At 36.0% G+C, this 23542-nt stretch overlaps 1 protein-coding gene across 3 annotated transcripts in view; it reads right to left on the reverse strand.

The window, feature by feature from the left end:
• The window catches only part of ADAMTS19 (ADAM metallopeptidase with thrombospondin type 1 motif 19), a 270506-nt gene that overhangs the window by 30756 nt on the left and 216208 nt on the right, over nt 1-23542 (reverse strand). For all 3 annotated transcript variants that reach the window (XM_087862326.1, XM_087862325.1, XM_087862324.1), the window contains 2 exons: nt 13043-13200; nt 9110-9263 (listed from right to left, as the gene is read on the reverse strand). In XM_087862326.1, coding sequence (XP_087718452.1) covers nt 9110-9263; nt 13043-13200 — 312 coding nt within the window. The remainder of the gene's footprint in view (nt 1-9109; nt 9264-13042; nt 13201-23542) is intronic.

The following is a 23542-nucleotide window of genomic DNA, read 5'->3' on the forward strand; positions in this document are numbered from 1 at the left end:
TTACATATCGCGTTATTGAAATCACTTAGTTTTTTTTTTTTTAAAGATTTTATTTATTTATTTGACAGAGAGAGATACAGCCAGCGAGAGAGAGAACACAAGCAGGGGGAGTGGGAGAGGAAGAAGCAGGCTCATAGCAGAGGAGCCCGATGTGGGGCTCGATCCCACAACGCCGGAATCACGCCCTGAGCCGAAGGCAGACGCTTAACCACTGTGCCACCCAGGCGCCCCGAAATCATTTAGTTTTATCTTCTAGTAAAAGCAGCACAATGTTGGCCAATTATGCCCTATCTGGAGAATTCCAGGTCTGGTGCAATGCATCTTATTCTATGGGAGCTCAATACAGACAACAGAGTGCCAGGCAGATAAAATGTCTTTTCCCAGCTTGGCAAACAGAACGTGGGCTGAACTGCAGGACTTTATGGCCAGTTGCCTACGTGAATGAACATTTCTGCTCAGAAGTCCTCTAAGCCTGCCCTGTGCACCTCACACGGTTGGGCAAGCTGATGGGAACTGGCAGAGAATAGGCAACATTTCACGCCCGGGGTAAAAGCTTAGGCGCTGCCCAGGCTATTCCCTGGTAGGCCAAGAAGGAGGGAGTGTGGCATTAGATTTACTCATAAGAAGCGTTCGATACCTACCAACTTCAATTTTCAAATAAACTGCAAAAAAAGCAGAAATGGCTTATGTTCATTCTTTCACAGAGAAAACCGGCCTCATAAAGTAGGAGTTAGATCTAAGTGTAAAAAAGTGGGACAAGTGTTGTGGATCACTTCCTCCTGGTTTCCTGCGCTCTGGTGCTGCTTATGACCCAAGGCACACACTAAACAGATATTGTGCAAATTCTAAATAATGCTAACATATGTGAGCACAACTTTCACAGTATGATGATGCCTACGTTAAAGCAGGATTCACATACATGTTACTTTCATTACATATAAATGTAATTTATATGTAATTTAAATCTAATTTAAAGGCTTCAAATCCATAAGACACTCTTTTGCATTATAGATGGAGTTGCCTAAAGTAATTTAAATAGTGGCTTTCTGCCAACTACAATGCAAAAAGATGACTAACAGACATTATCCAGAAAGCTTTTGCTGAACATACATGTAGTCATGAGGTAGATAACTCAGGGCTAATTATACGGCATTTTTTTTCTTTCTTCAGAAAATACGTAACTTTAGTTATACTACCCTAGAGCTAACATATTAAGTTCTTGGAAAAAATCTTTTAAGTGTAAGTGTTGATATATCAAAAGAGATATAGATACCTCTGTCATTTCAGGGATCACCTTGGTGTTCTAAGAAAGCAGGGAGGCGGGACTTCTCCATCCACAGTGTAGCAAGGAAGCTCACATCATACAGGTTTTGGCAGATAGGATAAGCTTGGCCCTACTTTTTAAAAATTTCATTGAACAAAGACAACAGAATTGGGGGGAAGAAATCCACTGCTCAGCTACAGGCACAGCATGCCTATGAAAATACAACTACATCTTAAAGCCATATGGAAATGTTATTGTTTGACTTTTTTCTTTTATATATTTTTATGTTCCAGCCAACACAGGAAATTTCCATTCTAGCATCTAATAGCAGTATTTACAACGCATCCAATACTGTGGAACCTAGGGACGGGCAGAAAGTGATGAAGTAACTGGCTTTCTGCCTGAACCATGAGTAGCTGCGAGCTGTTGACAGTGTATTACTTGCTTTACGGCAATTAACTTCACCTCTGGGTCATTCCCATTAAATCAGTATTGGGGAAATCAGTTTCGATGTTCTGAATACAATTAGGAATAAAAGAACATAACCATTATGCAATTGGTCTCATTACCGAATTTGGTCAAGATCTGAAAACGAAGGGTAATTTTTCTATCTTGACTCTTTCTTTGTTCTCTGAAGATACTTAACAAAGACTAGATATTAGATTGGGTGCCTTCTTTTCCAGGCTCAGATATAAGCTGATATTTTTTCTATGCTCTGTATTTAACCTCATGAAATGGATATTTTTAATAAAAATATGTTCTATCCACAAAACATCCAAATGTGTAGATCACATTTCTAGAACTGGCATCATAAATATGGAAACACGTTCTTGGGAGTGTGTTCAGTGTTTCAATATACATCACTGAAATTCTCTCTGTCTTACTGGACGCTCCAAACTTTTAAATAAAATTGTGCAACTCTATAAGACAGACAGTATATATATTCATTTGTCTTTACAATTTTCTCTCAAATTATTTATTTTCTATTGAACCAACAATGGCCAGCAAGTAAGTGAACCAAAAGTAAATGTATTTTAAGAAGGACAAAGGGCTTTTCTCTGAGCACTTCTTAGAAATACGTGAAATGCAGGGTTTTTTCTTAAGCATACATTTTTTAAACTTGAACGACTTCCAAAATTGTGCATGTCATTTCATTCTTAGCCATTTTTTGAAATTTCTATAAAAATTTTCCCTCAGGGCTTGGGCTTAATATTTAAGTGACTATTTTCTATTTTTTTTAAATGAAAATATTTTTATTTTGTATTTTTTTACAACACCCAATATATAACCCAACCTGACCTTATCATTTCCATGCACACAAATAGTTTAATGGGATCCCATAACTTTCAAGATAAACTTAACTCGAGCGCTAGCATAACACTCAGGCATTTTCATGGACTAGCTACTTTCTATAAAAAAGTAGCAAATGGTCAAAGTAGCTCCCACTCCTTGATCCTCATATTTTGCACCCTAGAAATAAACATTCTCAGAAACCTGTGCCTTTGCACCTATGCATATCCCTGGAATGATTTCTACATATTCCCACATCACTCTGTACAGTGATTTTATTATTAGCTGACCCCTACTAATTGAACAGTGAATCCTCTAAAAGCAGAAAGCACTCACCATTGGACCACTCACAGCAATAGACAGTGCATATTGCTAAAGGAATCAATGAGTGAAATAGAAGAATGTAAGTCAAGGCTGAGGTGCTTTCTGTACTAAGAGGTTCATCTCAAGACCATTTCCTAAAATGGTGAAAAGTCATTTGCAAACCAAATGAGTAATTACGGGGGAGAGTTATCTATGGCAATTTGGGCTAATGAATTATGTAGATATTAAAATTCAAGTTTATAAAGAGCTCACATTAATATAAAAATGTTCTTACTAAAGAAAGCAGAATTTAAAACTGTATTAAATATTACTGAAATGAAATAATGCAGAGAAAAAAATATTTGGGTGCATTTTCTTCAGGTAGTTACTAACGTTTATTATGGAGCAGGCAACGTGTCTTTAAAATGGAAAAATGCAAACACACTCCGCCGGCAAAAAGATAGGGGTATTCTACTCAGAGGTGTCTCCTCAACTTGGACCCAGAGACCTGGATCCTCCTTAGAATCTGTTCACGTACAAGTAAGCCGTGTCTAAAGGATAACACGATATAAGGCCAATACAGAGAGAGTCTTCAGCTGGTTGGGTTCAGACTCATGGGAAGAACGTGGAATGCTGGCTTATTTTTTTCCCTTCAAATGATATCTATTCAGATTTCCTAAAAGCATGTTTACTCATTTATTTCAAAACAGACGATGGAATTTTGGGGCTCTTACTCTAGGTTTGATATCACTAATCCATCCACTGGCTCCAAATAAATTCTAGAGTAATGCGGTTATCGTATGGAGTATGTGGAACGCTAATTCAACACACAACCCTCACATACTGTGAAATGATCCATCTCGAATGCCTCTGAAGACCAAACTCACTTAAAACAGGTCTTTCATGTCAAAAAGAACTTCACCCAGTGAACCATCCTTCTGAGGTGCCAACATATATTTGAAATATCCCGTTAAAGAGTTTTTAGATGCTGGAGAACACCAATGCAGAGTAAACATTTATTTTCCAAATGCATTTTAAGCTGTTTGAAAGTAAAAGGACTAATTTCAATGGCCAATGCTAAAAGATGAAATGATATATATCCTTTCAAATAGTTCTAAAACTATCATTAGAATTTGAAAGGATGGGGGCGCCTGGGTGGCACAGCGGTTAAGCATCTGCCTTCGGCTCAGGGCGTGATCCCGGCGTTACAGGATCGAGCCCCACATCAGGCTCCTCCACTGTGAGCCTGCTTCTTCCTCTCCCACTCCCCCTGCTTGTGTTCCCTCTCTCGCTGGCTGTCTCTATCTCTGTCAAATAAATAAATAAAATCTTTAAAAAAAAAAAAAAAAAAAGAATTTGAAAGGATGGTGCCAAAAGCGTACATATGTTACACTGTTGGAAAAAATTTTCCTGAGATCATCAACATCCATTCGATATTTAAAAATATTCCTTCTAAAAGGCTTTTCATATCTTATAATAACTGATATTAATAAAACTAATTAAAATGCACAGTGGGGGCACCTGGGTGGCACAGCGGTTAAGCGTCTGCCTTCGGCTCAGGGCGTGATCCCGGCGTTATGGGATCGAGCCCCACATCAGGCTCCTCCGCTATGAGCCTGCTTCTTCCTCTCCCACTCCCCCTGCTTGTGTTCCCTCTCTTGCTGGCTGTCTCTATCTCTGTCGAATAAATAAATAAAATCTTTAAAAAAAAATGCACAGTGAATTAACTTTAATTCAGATTTTCATTCTAAAACAGTTTGAGATTCTGATGTAAAAGATCATTACAATAAAAATTTAGCTACATGACGGTAGGTATCTTTTAAAAAAATTGTTTCCCACTTATTGCTGGCAATCTAATGCCTTGCAACAGAATCCAAAAAAATAACATGTCAAACACTGAAATTTTATATTCCTCTGTGATATTTTATTTGCTCTTGCTTAATATAGTCCTGTGAAGTAAAATAATGCTATTATTCCTCTTTGCTGTTGAAGATAAATTTTGCATGAATCTGTTTCCAATGTTCTGTGCTTTGAACTGACTGTCCTTTAATTCATGAATACGCTGAAAGATTACAAAGCTCTTTCTGGCTATAAAATGGACAATATGAAGTTAGAAATGATACGATTCTTGAAATCCTGTCCATCCGCTTTATTTATGATCTGCAAAGGAAAATAATACCCAAAAGCCCAGAAATATTTTGGCACTAAAAGGAATATGTACCCTATTAACATAGTCAGAGATAATTGAAAACTGTTGACTAAACACAATGGAACAGATTTGAGAGAAAAGGTCTATTCAAGTGCAAATCATATAAAGGTTGTGTCTAATTAGGACTACTTTACAAAGCAACCCATTTGAAATAAAAAATAGGGACATACCTAAATTCTTACTGAACAGATTAAATAAAACATCTCTCTGAATCCAAACAAAACTTATCTCTAAGGGACGTGCTCTATTTTGTGAAAAGAAATGACACTAAGCCTTCTGAGCTGCTGTTGAAGGAAGCATGATGTGAGGAGAAGAGAAGATTTGAATTTAGAAGTCCTGGATACTAATCTGACCTCTCCCCTCACTGGGCATGTGGCGTTGGGAAGTCACTAATCTCTATGCATTTAAATTTTCTCATGTTAATAATTAAGAAGTTACGCTTAAGAATATCTAAAAGCCCTTCTGACTCTGGAACTTTAAACATTTACAGCAACTTTTCTTCCTTAAGGTTTGGCAACTGGCAAAACATACTCTACGTTGTAATTAATATTATTTTTGGGAAAAAATGTTAACCCCCAAATTTGTTCAAAATGAACAAATTGATAAATCCTGTATGTTTACTTCTGATGTAGCTGCTATTAGACAGCAAACAGGAGCAAGAAAAAAAGGAGGAAAACAAAATTTCCTGGGCTAACATTTTCCTGTCTAGACTTTCAAATACAAACAGATTTTAATAACTGCCTTTCGGAGCCATAACAAGAACTCAACCTTTTTATCACTCCTTTCTCCCACAGCCCACCATTAGATGGGGGCTGGTCTTTCTTGTCTGCATTCTATTAAAGAGAACATTCTAGCCATATAGATTTTCATTTCAAATGTGTTTGTTCTATTTGTGTTTTTGATTTTCAGTTGGAAAGAGGACGTGAAGCAGAATCCCCTAAGTGAAATGGCCCCTGGCTTCACTACGGAATGGGACTGTGGTGTGTATGGGAGCGTCAGCAGGAGGGGACAGGAAGGCAGTGGATCCCATGTCACTTGACAATAACGGGGGCTCAGGAGAAACATGGCCTTTGAAAACGTCACTGTGGCAAGGATGACTAGTTACATTTTTTTTTTAAACTGTTAGAGTAATTTGACAGCCTTCAGGTGTACTTCTTCTATATCCTCAGGAGCAAAGTGTGTCCTGTATCACCTCCTTCCCTTAATTTTCTTTTGAATCCACTCCATTTAGTCTTTTGAGCCAAAAACTTCATTATTTTTGACAAGGTCATGATTGATCTCTATGTTTCAAATATAATAAATATACTTGGATATAATAGATACCTAGATACTTAGATATAATAGATATATTTTCAAAGGTAATAGTCAACTTTCAGTCCACATTATTTTTGACTTTATAGCTTTTGATAAGGGTTGATCATTCCTTCCTTCTCGTAATACTTTCTTGCTTGCTTTACAGGAAAGCATTCTTTTCTGCCTGCTTCTTCTGTGTTGGTGGCTATTCATTTTACTCTGCTTTGCTGGTTCCTTCTCTCTCTGAACTCTAAATGGTAGTATCCCAAGACTCAATCCTTTAGGAGCTTCTTTCTCTTTTCACTCACACCTTAGGTGTCTTGATTTAGTCTCAGCATTTGAAGATATCATCCATATATTTTCTATCTTTACTCTGATCTTCTCTCCTAAACACCTGAATTATAGACCATACTTGATCACACTTAGATGTCCAACAGGGATCTCAAACCTCTGTCGGAAATCAAAGTCTTTCCTAATTCTGCAGCTGCACGGGCTTTCCTAGGTAAGGTGATGGTGACTTCATCCTGCCAGTTGCTGAGCCAAAACCATCACAGTCAATCCCTGACATCTTTCTTTCTCTCACACTCCACATCTAGTCTTTCAACATATTCTATTAGTTCTACTTTCAAAAAGACCCAGAACCTGACCACTTCCCCCTTCCTCCTCTGCTACCACTGTGGTCAAACTACTATCATCTCTTTCTTGGACTGCTGTAGTAACTTCCTAACTGATCTCTTTACTTCTACTCTTTTCTTTTATTCCATCTACTCTCAACTCAGAAACAGAAATAACTTTTAAAAACATAAAAACAGAACAAGTCACTCCTTTATTCAAATCCTCCAATGGCATCTTACATCACTCAATAAAGGAAGGTCATCCTAGCATTCTTACTACTCCTTGAGCTCGTCAGCTCTACTCCTGCCTCAGAGCCTTTGCCTGGAACTTGTTCCCACCAGATGCCCTCAGAGGCAGCGCCCATCCACGCTCACTGCAGATTTTTAAATCAGTGTGATCTCCTCATTGAGACCTTTTGGACCACTGTATTCTGCACCTACCCCCTCCCAACTCCCAACTCATATTTATTTCTCAGTCTTGCTTCATTTTTACACAGAGTATTCATCACAATTTGATACTATGTTACTTACTTATACTGTATATTTTCCCCCAAACACTCTCCCTCACATGCTAGTCTAATGTGTAATTTTGTCCACTCTTGCTACAGCACACTTAGGCTATGTGTATCAATAGTTTCTTTGCCTAGAGAACAAAATTGATATTCTACTTCTCTTGCACAAACTAGTTTATAGTATACACATAACATATGTAAACACATTATATAGATAATGTATATGTATATAATGTGTATATACTATATATAATGTGTATAATATAAACTATATATATAAACTAATATAAACTATATATATGTGTATAATATAAACTAGCTTGTTTTTATTATATATACATACATGTTATATATACATGTTATATATATGTTATAAACAAATTTGTTTACATTATATGTACTAGATTGTTATATATTGTTTATATTATATATTGTTATATATTACATATATTATGTATGTATAACATATGTATATATTCTATGCATACATTACATGTATGAATGTAAGTACCATATATAATATACGTATATATTATATATGATTATATATTGTCATATTATATATTGTTTATATCATATATATATACTAGCTTGCTTACATTATTTATATATTATATTGCACAATATATACATAGTATACATATGTTATATATAATATATATCATATATTATACCATATACATGTTATATGTTATAAATATACATATATTTTATATATATTATTTTCATATAATTGAATATAATATTTCCTTTTAGCCTTAGGAGGAAGCTATTACTAAAGAACTATAGAAAATTTGTTATTAAGTGCAAAACACAAATGAAATACTACGCTGCTGACATATATGATGGGAAGCTGGGAGCCTCATGCCCTAAGATCCTACCTTGGCCTAAATGGTTCTGACCATCTGTTTAATCTCTGGGACTCAAGGGTCTCATTCGTAGGATTAAGTGATTTGTTAATCTCACATTTTACGCTGAAGCAATTTTGGTTTTTTGCCTGCTAAATTCTAACACAAAAAAATAATTTAAAAGCTTTGGAGTGAAATTTCAGGATACACCTATATTTATAGAAAATAGTGACAGACACTTTTGAAGAATCAAAATAAAGGCACGGGGGAATTAAATTAATTTTTCAGGTGCTCCGTCTATTCAAACTAAGTATGCGGATGGCACAGAAGCCAGCTCGATGTTACTCTTTCATAGCACCTTTGAATTTATTGCAGGTCTACAATTCTTGTGGGTAGATGTGTTCTGGAATTAAGAACTTCAAAGATTTTATAAAAGTAAAAAAGTAAATAGAGTAAGTAAATACAAAAGCACATATATAAGGCAGAACAACTTGTGTGGTGCCTAGGACAGGCCCCACGGACAAATACATTAATATTTATGCAAAGCAATGCAATGACTAACTGTACATGGCCTTTCTTCAATTCACGTTAGATTTGGCACACAAGAGTTCAGGCATTTAGGCACTACACGTGTCACAAAAAACTTTCAGTTTCCAATACTTTATGGAGTTTGGAACTTCATATAAGGGGTTGCAAATGTGCCTTAATTATCCAAGCTTAATTAGAAAACAACTGCTCTTTTGATAAGGTAAGATAAATCCTGGCAAATCCCTCACCTCCTCCACACGTAGCATCGCAATCTTCCCAGCCTGTGTGCGTCCACATGAAAAGGGGTTCGGGTGCTTTTGAGCTCTGATTCTCTGGAAGAGGGTCTGATGGGATAGTATATTCATAGTGGAGACCGTAATTCTGGTCCTGAAATAGCAGCACCTGTAATATAGGAAAGTGATCAAGGCAGCAGGGTTAAAGGAGAGCACAGACAATGTGAAGTATAATACCTAGGATACTGACACCTTAAAATGTTTACTGCATGGTGTGCATGCTCCTTTTATATGTAGAGTTGTGACATGATTACTGAAATCTTCCAAGTGACATACTTCTGCAAAGATTGGAGTTACACACTTACCTCTGAGCTAAAGACACCATGACAAACAGCCCACCTGCGTGAGGTCAGAGACACCAGGTCATTTTTTGTCAAGTCGATGAATGGACTAGGCAGTTTCCCAAAGTATGGTACATGTGGACAATGACTTTAGTAGAGGGGATAGGATTATCTGTCCTAGCTACCATCAAGATATAACCCACAATCTAACATCAAATGTAGCCCTTCCACTCACATAAAACAGCAAGATGGATAGTAAGTCCCTGTGTCGGTGGAGGAAGGGGATATAAGACTGTGCAAATCACTTCACTCCGTAAGGGTAGAAAATGTCTAACTGACCAGAGGACAATAATATTTTTCCATGTTGCTTACTGTTAACTTTCAGTTTTGGCAAGATTGTTAATTTTCCTTTTGTAGGAAAGATCATTTCATTTGAAAAGAAATTGATGTTCAAATGAACTTTTATAAATAAATATTAACTTAATAATGGTACAGTTCTGTACACATATGTAAACAGTGCAATTAACCATGAAAAATATCTGAGAATGACTGAACTCTGGGCCCCACTGGACTAACCCATAGCAGGGACCATGTCTGTTTTGCTCTCCCCTGGTACCCAGCGCCAAGCTTAGGAGTGCATCATCATGGGCAAACAGATCTATTTTAAGTGAAAGAAAAAACGCCTATGTATGAGAATATACGTTCCTTTATAAATACATTTGCACAAAACATGTCAGACAACCCCATGGACTATATCACTTCTATGAATCTGAGGTTTTATGAAAGCAACCTATAGGATACAACATCATGCAAAAAACATATCTAAAATTTAAATTATGCTAAATTAGTCAGGACTTTGATATTAAACCTCTATCAAGGTACTTATAATGACAGATAATTCAGAGTTAACGCTCAACGTGAAAAACAGGACATGGGCACAGGTAAATTTTCTTTGCTTCTTTAGCTCAATACTCTGTTCAATATACTCAACAGAAATGCAAGATATATTTTAATACATGGATTTGGGAACTAACATAATGGAATTGTAAATCAGCTCTATCAACAATAAAAATAATAGTTTTCAAATTCTCATATACATAACATACCGGGGTACTAATTCTAAATACATCCCAGTGCTTATTTTGGCCTTAAATATCTCATTTGATGTGGCCAGTTATAAGCAACCTCCAGCTAAATTAGTTAAAAAAGAGAGAGACAGAGATTGACTTATCTTGTTTATGGACATAACCAGACTATTACATAGTTTTTAAATTGATAAAAAGGACATAAATTATAGCTCTTTGCCAACTTCTTTAATGAAAACATGGCTATTTTTCCTTAAAAAACTACCTCTTCATTGATAGAACTTGAGATTGTCCTTGAATATCTAACGCCACTTCAAATAAAGACATTGGCTACCAAATCATTAGCTCTCTCTGAAACCATTCGCATTTGGCAGCAAATGTTTGCAAGAAGGAAAGTGTGACCGTGTTACAGTTGAGGGGTGCACACTGAAACATGGCAGCAAAAGGTACTGCTTTTCAAAAATTCAATACCGGCTTTCAATCTGTAATAGTCATTAAAGAAAAATATCTTAGAAGTGCAGTTTCCCTTGGATTACTGAAGAAATCCAGGTCACATAGATGCCTTCTTTCAGACATAGTTCACTGATTTTAATTATGCTTCATGCTTCCAGGAAAAACCTTGGTAATTACCAGTCAGATTAAGGATTCTGCAGCAAAGAGACTCCCCCGCCCAACCCTGAGGTCTCACATACTATTTAAAGATTTTGAATTCTAGGCTCAATAAAGAGCTCCTGTCCTGTTGCATAAAAAAATGTAGGTTACATTTGTATAAGGCAGGTCGCCTGATGGCCTTCTCTGCAACCCCATCCTTAAAAATATGTTTGCTGTTGATAACGTTGTTATTAGAAGTGACCCAATCATGGAAAGAGCCAGATGTTGGTCATACAATGTTTGTTTAGTCCTTTTTTTTTTCTCTCTCCAGATGGCACAAGGCACAGAGTGGAGTTTCCAATTCAAATTAAATGATAGGATCCAAAGGAACTGTGAGGAGCTGAAGAACACAATTATTGAAAGTATGTGCACACTTATGATCCCACGTTGTCTGGCGTCAAGAACTTAGAGCTGAGCTTTCGATCGGGAGAGGCAGCATGAAAGACTGATTAACACCTGGTTTATGCACAGCTGAGTAACTTACTGGGAGACACCGCGCACATTACTGAACTTTTTCATACTGAGTTTTTTTTTTTTAATCTGTAAATTGGGTAATAATCATACATATGACACAGAGCTTCTGTGAGGACTGCATGCTGTAACGAATGCAAACTACTTGTGAACAGTATCTGACTCAGTGCTCAGTGAATGGGCTGTATTATCATTATGATGATGATTTGGAGCAGAAGATTCCCATGCATCTCACTCTGCTCCCTTCATCCCTGTTGGTCAGGCCCGCGACTGCAGTTCTATAAAAAACTGTGATCTGAAAATGTGGTCACTGGACCAGCAGTAGTCCCATCAGCTGGGAGCTGGTTAGAAATGCAGATCTCAGGTCCCTGGCAGACGAAATGAATCAGAATGTGCATGTTAGCGAGAACCCTAGGTGATCTGCAGGCACATGAAAGCAGGAAAAGCAAACGGGCTGATACGTGATTTGAACTCTGGCTCCTCGACCAGCAACACAGATGTCTCCAATTGAAGACAAATTCAACTTGAATTGTGCGGCGATATTAAATAATGTGGCACACCACACTCCAAATAAACAGTCAGTTGATCGTGTTTTAGAGTTGTTTTTATGTGTGGACTTAAGGAGGTGTTGAAGTGTCTGAATTTCAGACTCTGCCACTAGGATAGAGAGCATGCCAGCTGTGCAGTCAGTGCTCAGGCTCCTGAGCCATTACCACTGACGGCAAAGATCAAGGTCAAAAAGAGCACGAGAACGAGCCACTAGCTTGGATGCAGAGCCTTACTGTTCCGCTTCCTTCCCTCCATTCTCTGTCCTGCCTCATACCTAGTCTTCTACTACATGGAAAAGAAAGGAATCATCCCAATGATTCAAACTTCTATAATTCTTTACAGGAATCAATTCACCTCGTAAGAAAACAGAAGAGGGTAATTGGAAGCATTGTGAGATATGCTTACCAAATCTTTTCCCGGGGAAGGTATCATTTTATCAAAGGCATTTTATGCAGATCCAGAAAATGCCCACTCCGTGGATTCTTGAAATGCTATGATCTGCCAAAGTATAACACTGTCTATACGGACACCCACTCTTGTTAGTGATTCACTAAGACGCTGCTAGTAAAACTGCTCTTTTAGAATAAACAGGCTCCTTATTGCCTGACAATTCACTTCTACTTTGAGTCTGTGAATTCCTTAAAACATCTAATTCTTATCGCAATAATTTCTGGTTTGGACCTCATGATTTAAAACACATTAAAATGAAAACCTAAAAACCCCCTTCTTAAATAATTTTGTATGTCTACCCGACAATTCAAACTTGGAAAAAAGATTAGAGAAGATAGAGTGGGAATGGCCTTTGACATAGAAAGTTGATTATGCAATGTTAGCAGCGGGTCCCCTCATACCAGGAGGTGTAAAGGTGACGTAGTAGGACCTTTGGCGGAGATCTTCTCCCAGAGGCCTCGTCTTACATAATGGACAGTAGTGCCTGCTAAGTTGAAAGCTCCCGAGTGTTCGATCTTCCAGTCACTATTAATGGACTGTTTTCCAGTGTCTCGTAGAGCTATAAAGAGGTTCGCAAATATGACAATTGAACAAGTTAGCATCATTAATCAATATCTACTTCACATGATTTCATTAAAAGCAGTTCATTCATTTCTAAACTAATGGGTTAACACTCCCCGGTGTAAAACGGGAGGCATCTCCTCTTCAGGAAAGTCCAGAGTCAGAACACGTGCCATAGGCTCTCCTTCCCTCCTGATGCTGTCTATCGCTACACAGCCACATTTATCTTTGCCTCTTTTAACCTCCTCTGGACATTTGAGACCTGTAACCCTTATTTTGGCCCATAATTCTTTATTCTTTAACAGATTGTTGTCTTAAGACTAAGTGTGTCCAGGGGCATCTGGCTGGCTCAGTCGGGAGAGCACGTGACTTCTGATCTCGGGGTTGTGAGTTTGAGCTTCACTTTGGGTGCAGAGATTACCTAAAAATAAAAATGAAAAAAAAAAAAAAAAGACTGTGTCTGTGTTGTCTGTGCAGTAATCCTATGAAGAATGTGAGGGCTGACACTACATCTTATACATGCTTTGTGTGTCCCATGCCACCTAAAAAAGTGATTTAAAGAAAGGTCATTACAAAGCATGTTAACAAATGGATCAGGATGACAAGGTTATACTCATGACAAAACAATTCAAACATAATATGCTGGTTTTACAAATAGAACTCAGGACCCTTGAACATCACGTTTGTGATTTGCTGTGTACAAGAACAGAAGATAAATGCTAATTCTCACCTATAAACAGCCATCATTTATACAGGATTTTACAGAATAACTTCGTTTACCTACATTAATTTTTCTTTCTTTTTTTCTTTGATCTGATTTCTGCTACTATTTAAGTAAGATTCGTGACAAGGAAATGAGATGTCATCATTACCATTTTAAATTAAAGACTCCTTATTTTGTTTCAGATGATTTTATTTGTTTAATTTACACTGCCAGGCTCTTCCATATAACTGAATTCTCATTCTAAGAGACATCCACATGAAGATTAATTGAAAGCTTTTAGGTCATAATTCTATGAAAATGTTTTGAAAACTTAAGCCAATAAATCTTCCTAAATATCATTCAAGCCAATCTCCATTTATGAGTATTTGAAGGTTTCCCAGTTTTTATATTGTAAATAAGGCTCAGATAAATACACTGTGTACTAACTGTATGTGTATCTGATTATTTCCCTTGGATAGATTCCCAGATTTGGAATTACAGAGCCAAATAAATGGAACATTTACAGATTGTGAGAAACAATTTCAAACATTTTCACAAAGGTTGCACCACTGGAGGCTTCCATAACAGTCACCGAGAGTGCCATTTTTGAATACCTTCTCGGAAGCAACTTTTTCATGTACAATATATACTCATGACTGAATAATTACTCATTAAACATCAGCGATAAAGTAGGAAATACTCAAAGTTTTGGGACCTCCCCAAATTAACAATTATAAATATGTTCTCTGGCTTTATGGAATTTATAGTCTAACTAGAATTCGCTGGAACTCACGTGGGAAGAATGAAAGAAGACTTATCTGAGAGACTTCATTTTCCGAGGCTGTAAGCCAGGGGTAAAGAGAAGCAGGAGAGAACATTCAGGACTGAGGGAGCTACAAATGGGAAGGTCTTAAAGGTCACAGCTTGGTGAGAATCAGGGAGCAAGTGTGCAGGACGCCAGATGTACTGAAGTGGATCATGATGAGATGAGGTTGGAGAGGTAAGGGACCACCAGATCTTATGGACCTTTTTCATATTTTAAGGGCTTTTTTTCCGAAAAAAAATACAAAGCTATGAAAGTTTTTGAACAATATTGTATAGAAATGGATCACATGTGGGGCAAATTTGGATTGCAAAGACAGGATACCATAGTAACCCAAAAGAAAGTACTGGTAGCTTGGATTCAGGTACTGGAGAAAACTATCAAGAGGCATTTAGGAGTGAAATTGATAAAATGGGATGATGACTTGTCAGGTGTGAAATTATGCAATGGGAAAGACTAGCAAAAGAACACGTGTGAGGAGAAATACCAGGAATTAAATTATGAACCATGTAGATTAAAAAATATATTGTTTAAGTACTACTGGAGATTCAGGTACTGGAGAAAAATATCAAGAGGCATTTAGGAGTGAAATTGATAAAATGGGATGATGACTTGTCAGGTACTGGATTCAGGTACTGGAGAAAAATATCAAGAGGCATTTAGGAGTGAAATGGATAAAATGGGATGATGACTTGTCAGGTGTGAAAGAAGTGTCAGGTATGATATGAGGCTTCTAGGATGAGAAAACAAGTGGGTTATGCAATGGGAAAGACTAGCAAAAGAACACGTGTGAGGAGAAATACCAGGAATTAAATTATGAACCATGTAGATTAAAAAATATATTGTTTAAGTACTACTGAGGTTAGGGATATTTTAAATTTGCTTAGTAGTCATTTGTGTTTTTAAATATAAATTAATAAAATAAATTATTAGTGATCTGTTACAGCATTTCTGGTTCACTGAGTGATTTTTCTGGGGCTGATATTCTCATTATTATAAGTGACATATCAATAAAATTACTGAAATTTTACCTTATCAACCTTAATTTCTACCAAATAAGATCTCTGCCACGTACTGCACATAAAGCATAAGGTTTTAGATAAAATATTAAGCATACGTATTTTCAGATTTATTAAAAATATGTAAGTATTCATTTTTAACTTGAAATTTAAACCTGAGGGGGTAATATGTTGACAGAAAACTTAACATTTTGCAAATAGCTATTACCATCTACAAATGGATATACTTCAGATAATGCTAAACTGATCAAAAAAGTGATTTTGCCTAAAAGGTAAATATTTCCTTGTATTTCTCTAAAATCTATTAAATGTTTTAAGAAAACTTTTTGGCATAGATTTGTAACTGTGGCAAGCATAATTCCGTATTTTTTCTGTACTTCAACATATACTCAGGACACAATTATAAAGGAATATTTCCTGAAACTCTCTAAAAAAATGCCTTAAAAAAACCTTCTGGGTGTGGCTATAGTATAATGTTTAGATTCAATTGATGTTTCTGGAATTCGGCATCTCCCCCAAAATAGCACATACCCATGAAATCTCACATAATTTATAAGCTTCATAGCATATGAAGAATTGATACACTGAGTAAGCAATTTTCCTTATTCAATGTTTTTGTTTTTCATCCATTAATTTAAAAAATGTGTTTTTAGAAAGCCTGTTTCTGGCCATACCTTAATAAGTGGAACTGTACTGTCTCTCCCACTTTAAACAATGAGAAAACGGAAGAGTGTACGAAACAACTGTTTTCAGACACTGGACAATAGCAAGAGAGAACTGAGGTCCCTAAGAGAAGGAGAACAAATGTGATCTCTAAAATTGCTTGACATTCTGCCTGAAGATATTCACCAGACCAAACCATGGGGAGGAGGAACTCAAGCAGAGCACCGATAATGGGGGCTTCAATGAGATGAGGGTGAGAATGCAGAGAATGGAGTTCAAATTGCCTGAGGCATCTGGAATCTATTTTATGGATTACTGGAGAAGGGGGAGCTGCAGAGAGACAAGCTCTAAAAATCTGCAAAGGTGTTCCTCTGAGCCTATAGCTAAATACCAAGCTGCAAATAAGTGTGGTGAGATTTCTCAGGGCTGGGAAAAGAGCAACTACATCGGGTCTGGAAACTATACAATTCCTGGAGCTCGGGTAGGGCTGGAAGACATATGAGTTCTAGTCAATTAGAGGGGATAGATCCTACTGAATGTACAACAGAGACCTTAGGGGAGGACCTAAAAAAAAGTGCGCATTAGAAATAAGGTTGGATTAGTCTTGGAATAAAGGCTACTCTGGATTCACCCTAACAAACCTTTACAAAAGCTTCAAGAACTTAAGCTGATCTGCAATTAAACTAAGTGGCCAGAAAGATGAAGCTCAACAATGAATAAAAAGAAGAGCCATTCGGCACTCTCACATTAACAGTGTCCAGCAACCAACCAAAAAATTACTAGATACATGAAAAAGTCAGAAAATGTGACCCATAATCAGGGAAAAAATCTGTCTATAAAACAAGACCCAGAAATAAGAGAGATGATGAAACCAGCAGACCAAGACTTTTAAAAAGCTATTAGGCATATGTTCAGGATGCACAAAAACTTAAAGAAAACCCTAGAATATTAAACAGAAAAGTGGAAACTCTAAGAAAATAAGCAAATCAAATTCCTCAGAATAGAAATATAAAATATCTGAAACAATAAATTCACTAAATGGGCTTAAGAGCAGATTAGACATTGTAAAATAACTCCGTGACCTTGACGAGAAGCTTGATAGACTAGAACTAAGTGGAATGCAGAGATAAAAATTAAGGTTGAAAAAATGATCAGAGCTGGGACACCTGGGTTGCTCAGTAGGTTAAGTGTCTGCCTTCAGCTCAGGTCATGTTCCCAGGGACTTGGGATAGAGCCCCGTGTCGGGCTTCCTGTTCAGTGGGGGGCCTGCTTCTCCCTTTCCCTGCTTGTACTCTCTCACTCTCTCTCTGTCAAATAAATAAATAAAACCTTTAAAAAAAATGAACAGAGCATCAGTGACCCACAGGAAATACCTGGTAGATTCATACATGTGTAGCTGAAGTCCCAGAGAACAGGGGGTAGGCAAAAAAAATACTTGAAGACATAATGCCCCCAATTTTTCCAAAGTTGATGAAAACTATAAACTTATTATACTACCAACACAATGGAACCCAAGCAAGAAAAACACACAGAAAGCTCACCAACGCACATCATAATCAAACTGCTGGAATCCAATGATAGGGAGAATAATCTTAAATCCTAAAAAGGCACTTTTTTTTTAAGGGGAAAAAAAGATTACAAATTTTTTGGATATACCATCAGAACTGATAGAGGCCTGAAGACAATGAAACATTACCTTTAAAGTGAAGAAAACAAAATAAAGCAAAACCAAACAAAATACAGAATTCTATATCCAGCAAAAATATCCTTCAGGTAGGGAGGAAAAATAAATACACTGTCAGTAAAACAAAATCTGGGAATTTTGCTGTCACAGAATTGCTCTGCAAGAAATGTTAAAGGATATTATTCAGGCTCAAAGAACATGGTTCCAGGTGGAAACCATGGTCTATGTCTATGTGAAGGCATGAAGAATGTCGGTACAAATACATAAGTATTTTTTTTTCATTAATAAGTTTTTTATAGGATGATTGACTTTAAAGCAAAACTGATTACGATCTATTTTGGTGATTAAGGCATATATGAAAATAAAGTGACTATGTGAAATGTAGAAATAAAATACATAATAGCACAAAGGACGGGAATCAGGTAAAGGGAAATACACTTTTAAGGAGCTTATATTACATGCAAAAGTGGTATGATATAATTTGAGACTGTAATAAGTTAAAAATGCATACTGTAAATCCTAAAGTGATCGTTAAAGATATAAAACAAGAGCTATACACAGCCAATAAGAAAACAGGAGATTAAGTGGAATGTTAAAAAAAAACCAAAACCCTCAGTCCATCAGAAGACAGAGACATATTGAAAAAGGAATAAAAAGGAATGGAAAACAGAAAATAATTCAATATATCTGTAATTATATTATGTTTAAATGCATTAAGGATATTGGTTAAAAGAGAGAGACAGTCAGGCCAGAGGAGAAAAAAAGACCCCACTCTATTCAATTTAGAAGAATGTACTTTAAAAATAAAACATAGGTACGTTAAACCTAAAAGGATGAGAAAAATTAAGTATGAGACACTAATCATAAAAAGGATGAATTGGCTGTATCAGTATCAGATAACACGGACCTCAGGGCAAGGAATAGTTTCAGAGATAAAAAGAGAATTTTTAAAAATACCATTTAAATTTAAATTACTTTAAATGTAAAATTCTAAATGACATTTAAAACTTATTAAGTAAACCATACAATCCTAAGTGTGTAAGAGAGCATTAAAATGCATGAAGCAAAGCTGACATAATTGAAAGGAGACATGGACAAATCCACAACTTCAGTTGGAGAATTCAGTAGCTCTCTTTCCCTAATCTATAAAACAAGAAGAAAATCGACAGGAATACAGAAAATGCAAATCAAAGGAGCTAAGCGATATTTAGAGAAGAGTCAGCAATTACAGAATATAGCTTTTTAAAGTATAAATATAATTTTTTTAAAAAGATTTTATTTATTTATCTGACAGAGAGAGAGACAGCCAGTGAAAGAGGGAACAGAAGCAGGGGGAGTGGGAGAGGAAGAAGCAGGCTTCCAGTGGAGCAGGGAGCCAGCCTGATGTGGGGTTCGATCCCAACACTCTGGGATCATGCCCTGAGCCAAAGGCAGATGCCCAACAACTGAGCCACCCAGGCTCCCCAAAAGTATAAATATAATATTAACCAAATGGGCCATGGGCCATGAAACAAGTCTCAACTGAAATCACGCTCAGCAAATCCTCTTACCACACAGATTGAAACTAGAAATCAATAACAAAGTATCTATTAAAAAAATCTACAAGTATTTGGAAATTAAACAATACATTTATAAATAACCCATGGGTCAAAGTAGAAAATTACAATGGTAACCTGAAAATATTTTAAACTAAAATTGCAATATTCACAAATTGTCATATATAGCTAAAGCAGGGTTTAGATGGATAAATTGTCATATTAGCAAAGAAAAAAGGGCTAAAGTCAATTATCTGAGTTTCCACCTGAAAATGGTATAAAAATGACCAATCCAAAACTTAAGTAGAAAGAAAAAGAGCAGAAGTCAATTAAGTAGAAAGTAGAATAACAACAAAGGAGGTCAGTGACATCAAAAGTTGGTTATTTCAAAAGATCGAAAACTGATAAATTTCAGTTTGAGTAAGTAAAAAAGAAAGACACAAATTAACAATATGGGAAAGGAGTGAAGGAATATTGCTATAATGTTACAGACGTAGTATAATAGGAAAATTGATAAAAAACAAAAAACCTTTAAGGCAATAAATTTGATAAGGTAAGGGAAATGGCTTAATGCTTTGAAGACACTAATTACCAAATCTGACCAGAGAAGAACCTACCTGGGCAGTCATATACATACACACATATGAGTGTGTACACACGTGTGCACAGACACACACCAAAGAAATTCAGTTGGGATTTAAAAACCTTACAACAAAGAAAATACCAAGATTCAAACACTGAAGAAAACTTACCACCAGTTTTAACAAAATATATTATAACACAGAAGAGGAGATCTCAGAGGTCTTTAAATGTACTAAAAATAATTTTTAAGGTAGATAATAAATATAAATACTTGTATTTGATTGTTTCCTTTATAAGTAATACATTAAGAATATTTATTGGTATCTATTAGACATTCAGGAATATTACATTTTCATATTTTAGAGACGAGTTTTTTAAAAAGATAAGTTTTTTTGCAAATATTTTTCTGACACTATGACTTGCCTTTTTATTTTCTTAATGGTGCCCTTTAATGAGCAATATTTTCACTTTTGATGAAATCACACACATTCATTTCTACGTGAAGGGGTTGGTATTTTTGCACATCTATTGTAAAGAAATTTTTGCCAGTCACAATGTCTTGAAGGTTTTCTCTTATTTTTTTTTAAGATTTTATTTGTTTATTTATTTATTTATTTGAGAGAGAGAGAGCACATGCGAGAGCATGTGAGTGCGGGGGGGAAGGGGCAGAGGGAGAGGGAGAGAGACTCTCAAACAGACTTTGGACTGAGCCTGGATCCCCATGTGGGAACTGGATCCCAAAATCTGAGATCATGACCTGAGCCGAAACCAAGAATGCCACTCACTCAACCGACTGGACCATACAGGTGCCCCTCTCTTATGTTGTTTTGCTAGAAGTTTTAGAGTTTTAGCTTTTTTGTGTAGATCTCCAATCCATTTTGAGTTAATTTTTGTGTATGATAAGAGGTAGGAGTTAAAGTTCAGTTTTTGCCCCTCACATAAATACCCAATTATTCCAGCATTATTTGTTTAAAGAATATCTTTTTCTGTGTTTCCTAAACACATTGGTTGGAAGTCAGTTCATGCCTATAATTATTTTTTAATTTCACTATGATGATTGATTTGTCAATTTTTCTTTGTCAATTTTTGCTTAAAAGCTTTCAAGCTAAATTCCTGGGTTCATACAATTTTAAAATTAAAATGTCTTCATGATGAACTGAATTATTTTTTAAATTATTCTGTGACTTCTTTTTATCTCAAACAATGCATTTTCCCCTAAAGCGAGTTCTGACTTGGGCGCCTGGGTGACTCAGTTGTTTAAGCATCGGCCTTCAGCTCAGGTCATGATCTCAGGGTCCTGGGATTGAGTCCTGCATCAGGCTCCCTGCTCAGCAGGGAGTCTGCTTCTCCCTCTGCTCCTCCCCCAGCTAGCACGTGTAAGCTCTTTCTCTTTCTCAAAAATTTTTTAAAAATCTTTAAAAAAAAAAGTGAGTTCTGACTTATATTACAATGACTCTATCACAATTCTGTGGTTTGTATTTTTTCTAGTATAGTTTTCCATTCTTTGATTTTCAGTTTTTCTGAATCTTACATGAATACCATATATTTGAATTATTTTTAAAATCCAGTCTGCTAATTTTTGTCTTTTAACTAGAGATTTTAGTTTTTAAATGTTTAAGATTGCTGGTATGTTTTATTTATACCATCTTATTTTATGCTTTCTTTTTTCCTTTTTGCTGTATATTTCTGTTACTTTTCTCCTAATCTTGTAGTCGATTTGAGTTTTTAAAATTTAATTTTAAAATTTGTATTTGGTTATTTGAATATGTTTTTAGTCAGTTTTATTCTTATTTTTAAATCCCTTTCTCATATTTTAAAACTGTACTATTTTTGTAGTTTCTATATGATCCAAATACATACCTGATTCTGCTCTCCCTTATTTTTACTGTGTCTATTCCCTTTTGTGTTTCTACTTTTTTTTTTACTACTTTTTTTTGCTACAAAATTATACTTGTTGAACCTTATAAAATTCCTCTGAGGTCTGGTTTGAAGGTGCATTACTTCAAGAAGGATTTGCATTTGCACATACCAGCCACCTTGGTAATTTCATTAAAATAAATGTCTCGGAGTTTTGGACTTCCTAGTTGGAAAAGCATTTGCTTTGGGTTTGGAATCTTCAAGGAAGTTCATTTTCTACTTCCACTCACTACCAAAATTAATACAGACATATTTCCTTTTCACTCTCCTTTTATGGTGCAAATGCATTTCCATGTCTCCTTCACACTGAACTTGTAGTCCTTCAGGGTCCTGCTTTATGTAGGTGTCTCCTGTTCAAGCCTCTACTTTGAAAGCCTCAGGCTTTGTTTTCTGTCCACGGTCTGCCTTGGTACTCAAAATCTAAGCTGGTCACCAGGTTTAAGCATAAGTGAGGTTTCGCTCAGCCTAATACTCTGGCTTCCTGTACTCACTTTGTTTTTGGCATGTGAGGGTTCCTTAATTTCTTTTCAGTTTAGAGGTAACTTTAAAATGTGTTTTTTTTCTTCCTCTCATATAATTTGCTCAACATTTTAAATTGTTCTTAGTGAAAAGTTTTCCCATAGCGGTTTGCATGCAAAACTGCAGGCAAGGTAAGTGGACCCATATGACCTTTATTTTTTAGACTTTAAAAGTCCTAAGCTATAATGATTTTGTAAAGATATAACATATAGCCCATCTGAACTCCAGTCCATTTTAGACTTTCTCATTAATTTTTAACAAAACAATTGAGCCATGATACTCAGAGATACAGATAAAAATTACATATGGGAATACAACTCAGAGAGTAATGAAAAAGAATAATTGTATTGGGAGGGAATTAACTGTCTCCTTTGAGATAATATAATTTTATGTAGACGAGTTAATTTGTTAAAGAATGATCAGTTTGCCAGGAAATAATCCATTTTCCTAATGCTATTTCAGAAAAAAGATTTTCAATAACTTCCTTCCAATGTCTAAAGAGGCCTTTAGGAAATGTGGTTTATAATATGTATTCTCTACAATAGGCTTGAAATTTAAGATTTGAGGCTTAAAATCTAGGATTTTAATACTGTATCATTTTTCCCCCAATTTGCCCCCATCCATGTGTACTATCTCAGTAAATGCCATTATTATTTGCCCAGTTGTTTAATCTAGAAACTTAAGTCATCCTTGAATCTTCATCTTTTATCAATGCATCCATTTGAAAAAGTTTCATGAGCTCAACTTCTTCAATGTCTCTAGAAGCCACCGGGTTCTTCCCATTCCCGTTCTTTGATAGGATTATGCAAGTGACCACTTTGTCTTCATTCTTGCACCCTTCTCCTAATTCATCAGGATAATTGTGATTTCTTCGGTTAAGGAGAAAATTTAGTGG

This window comes from Ursus americanus, chromosome 5 (genome assembly GCF_024610735.1).
Source record: "Ursus americanus isolate L20-20 chromosome 5, mUrsAme1.1.p, whole genome shotgun sequence".
NCBI classification, from domain to species: Eukaryota; Metazoa; Chordata; class Mammalia; order Carnivora; family Ursidae; genus Ursus; species Ursus americanus.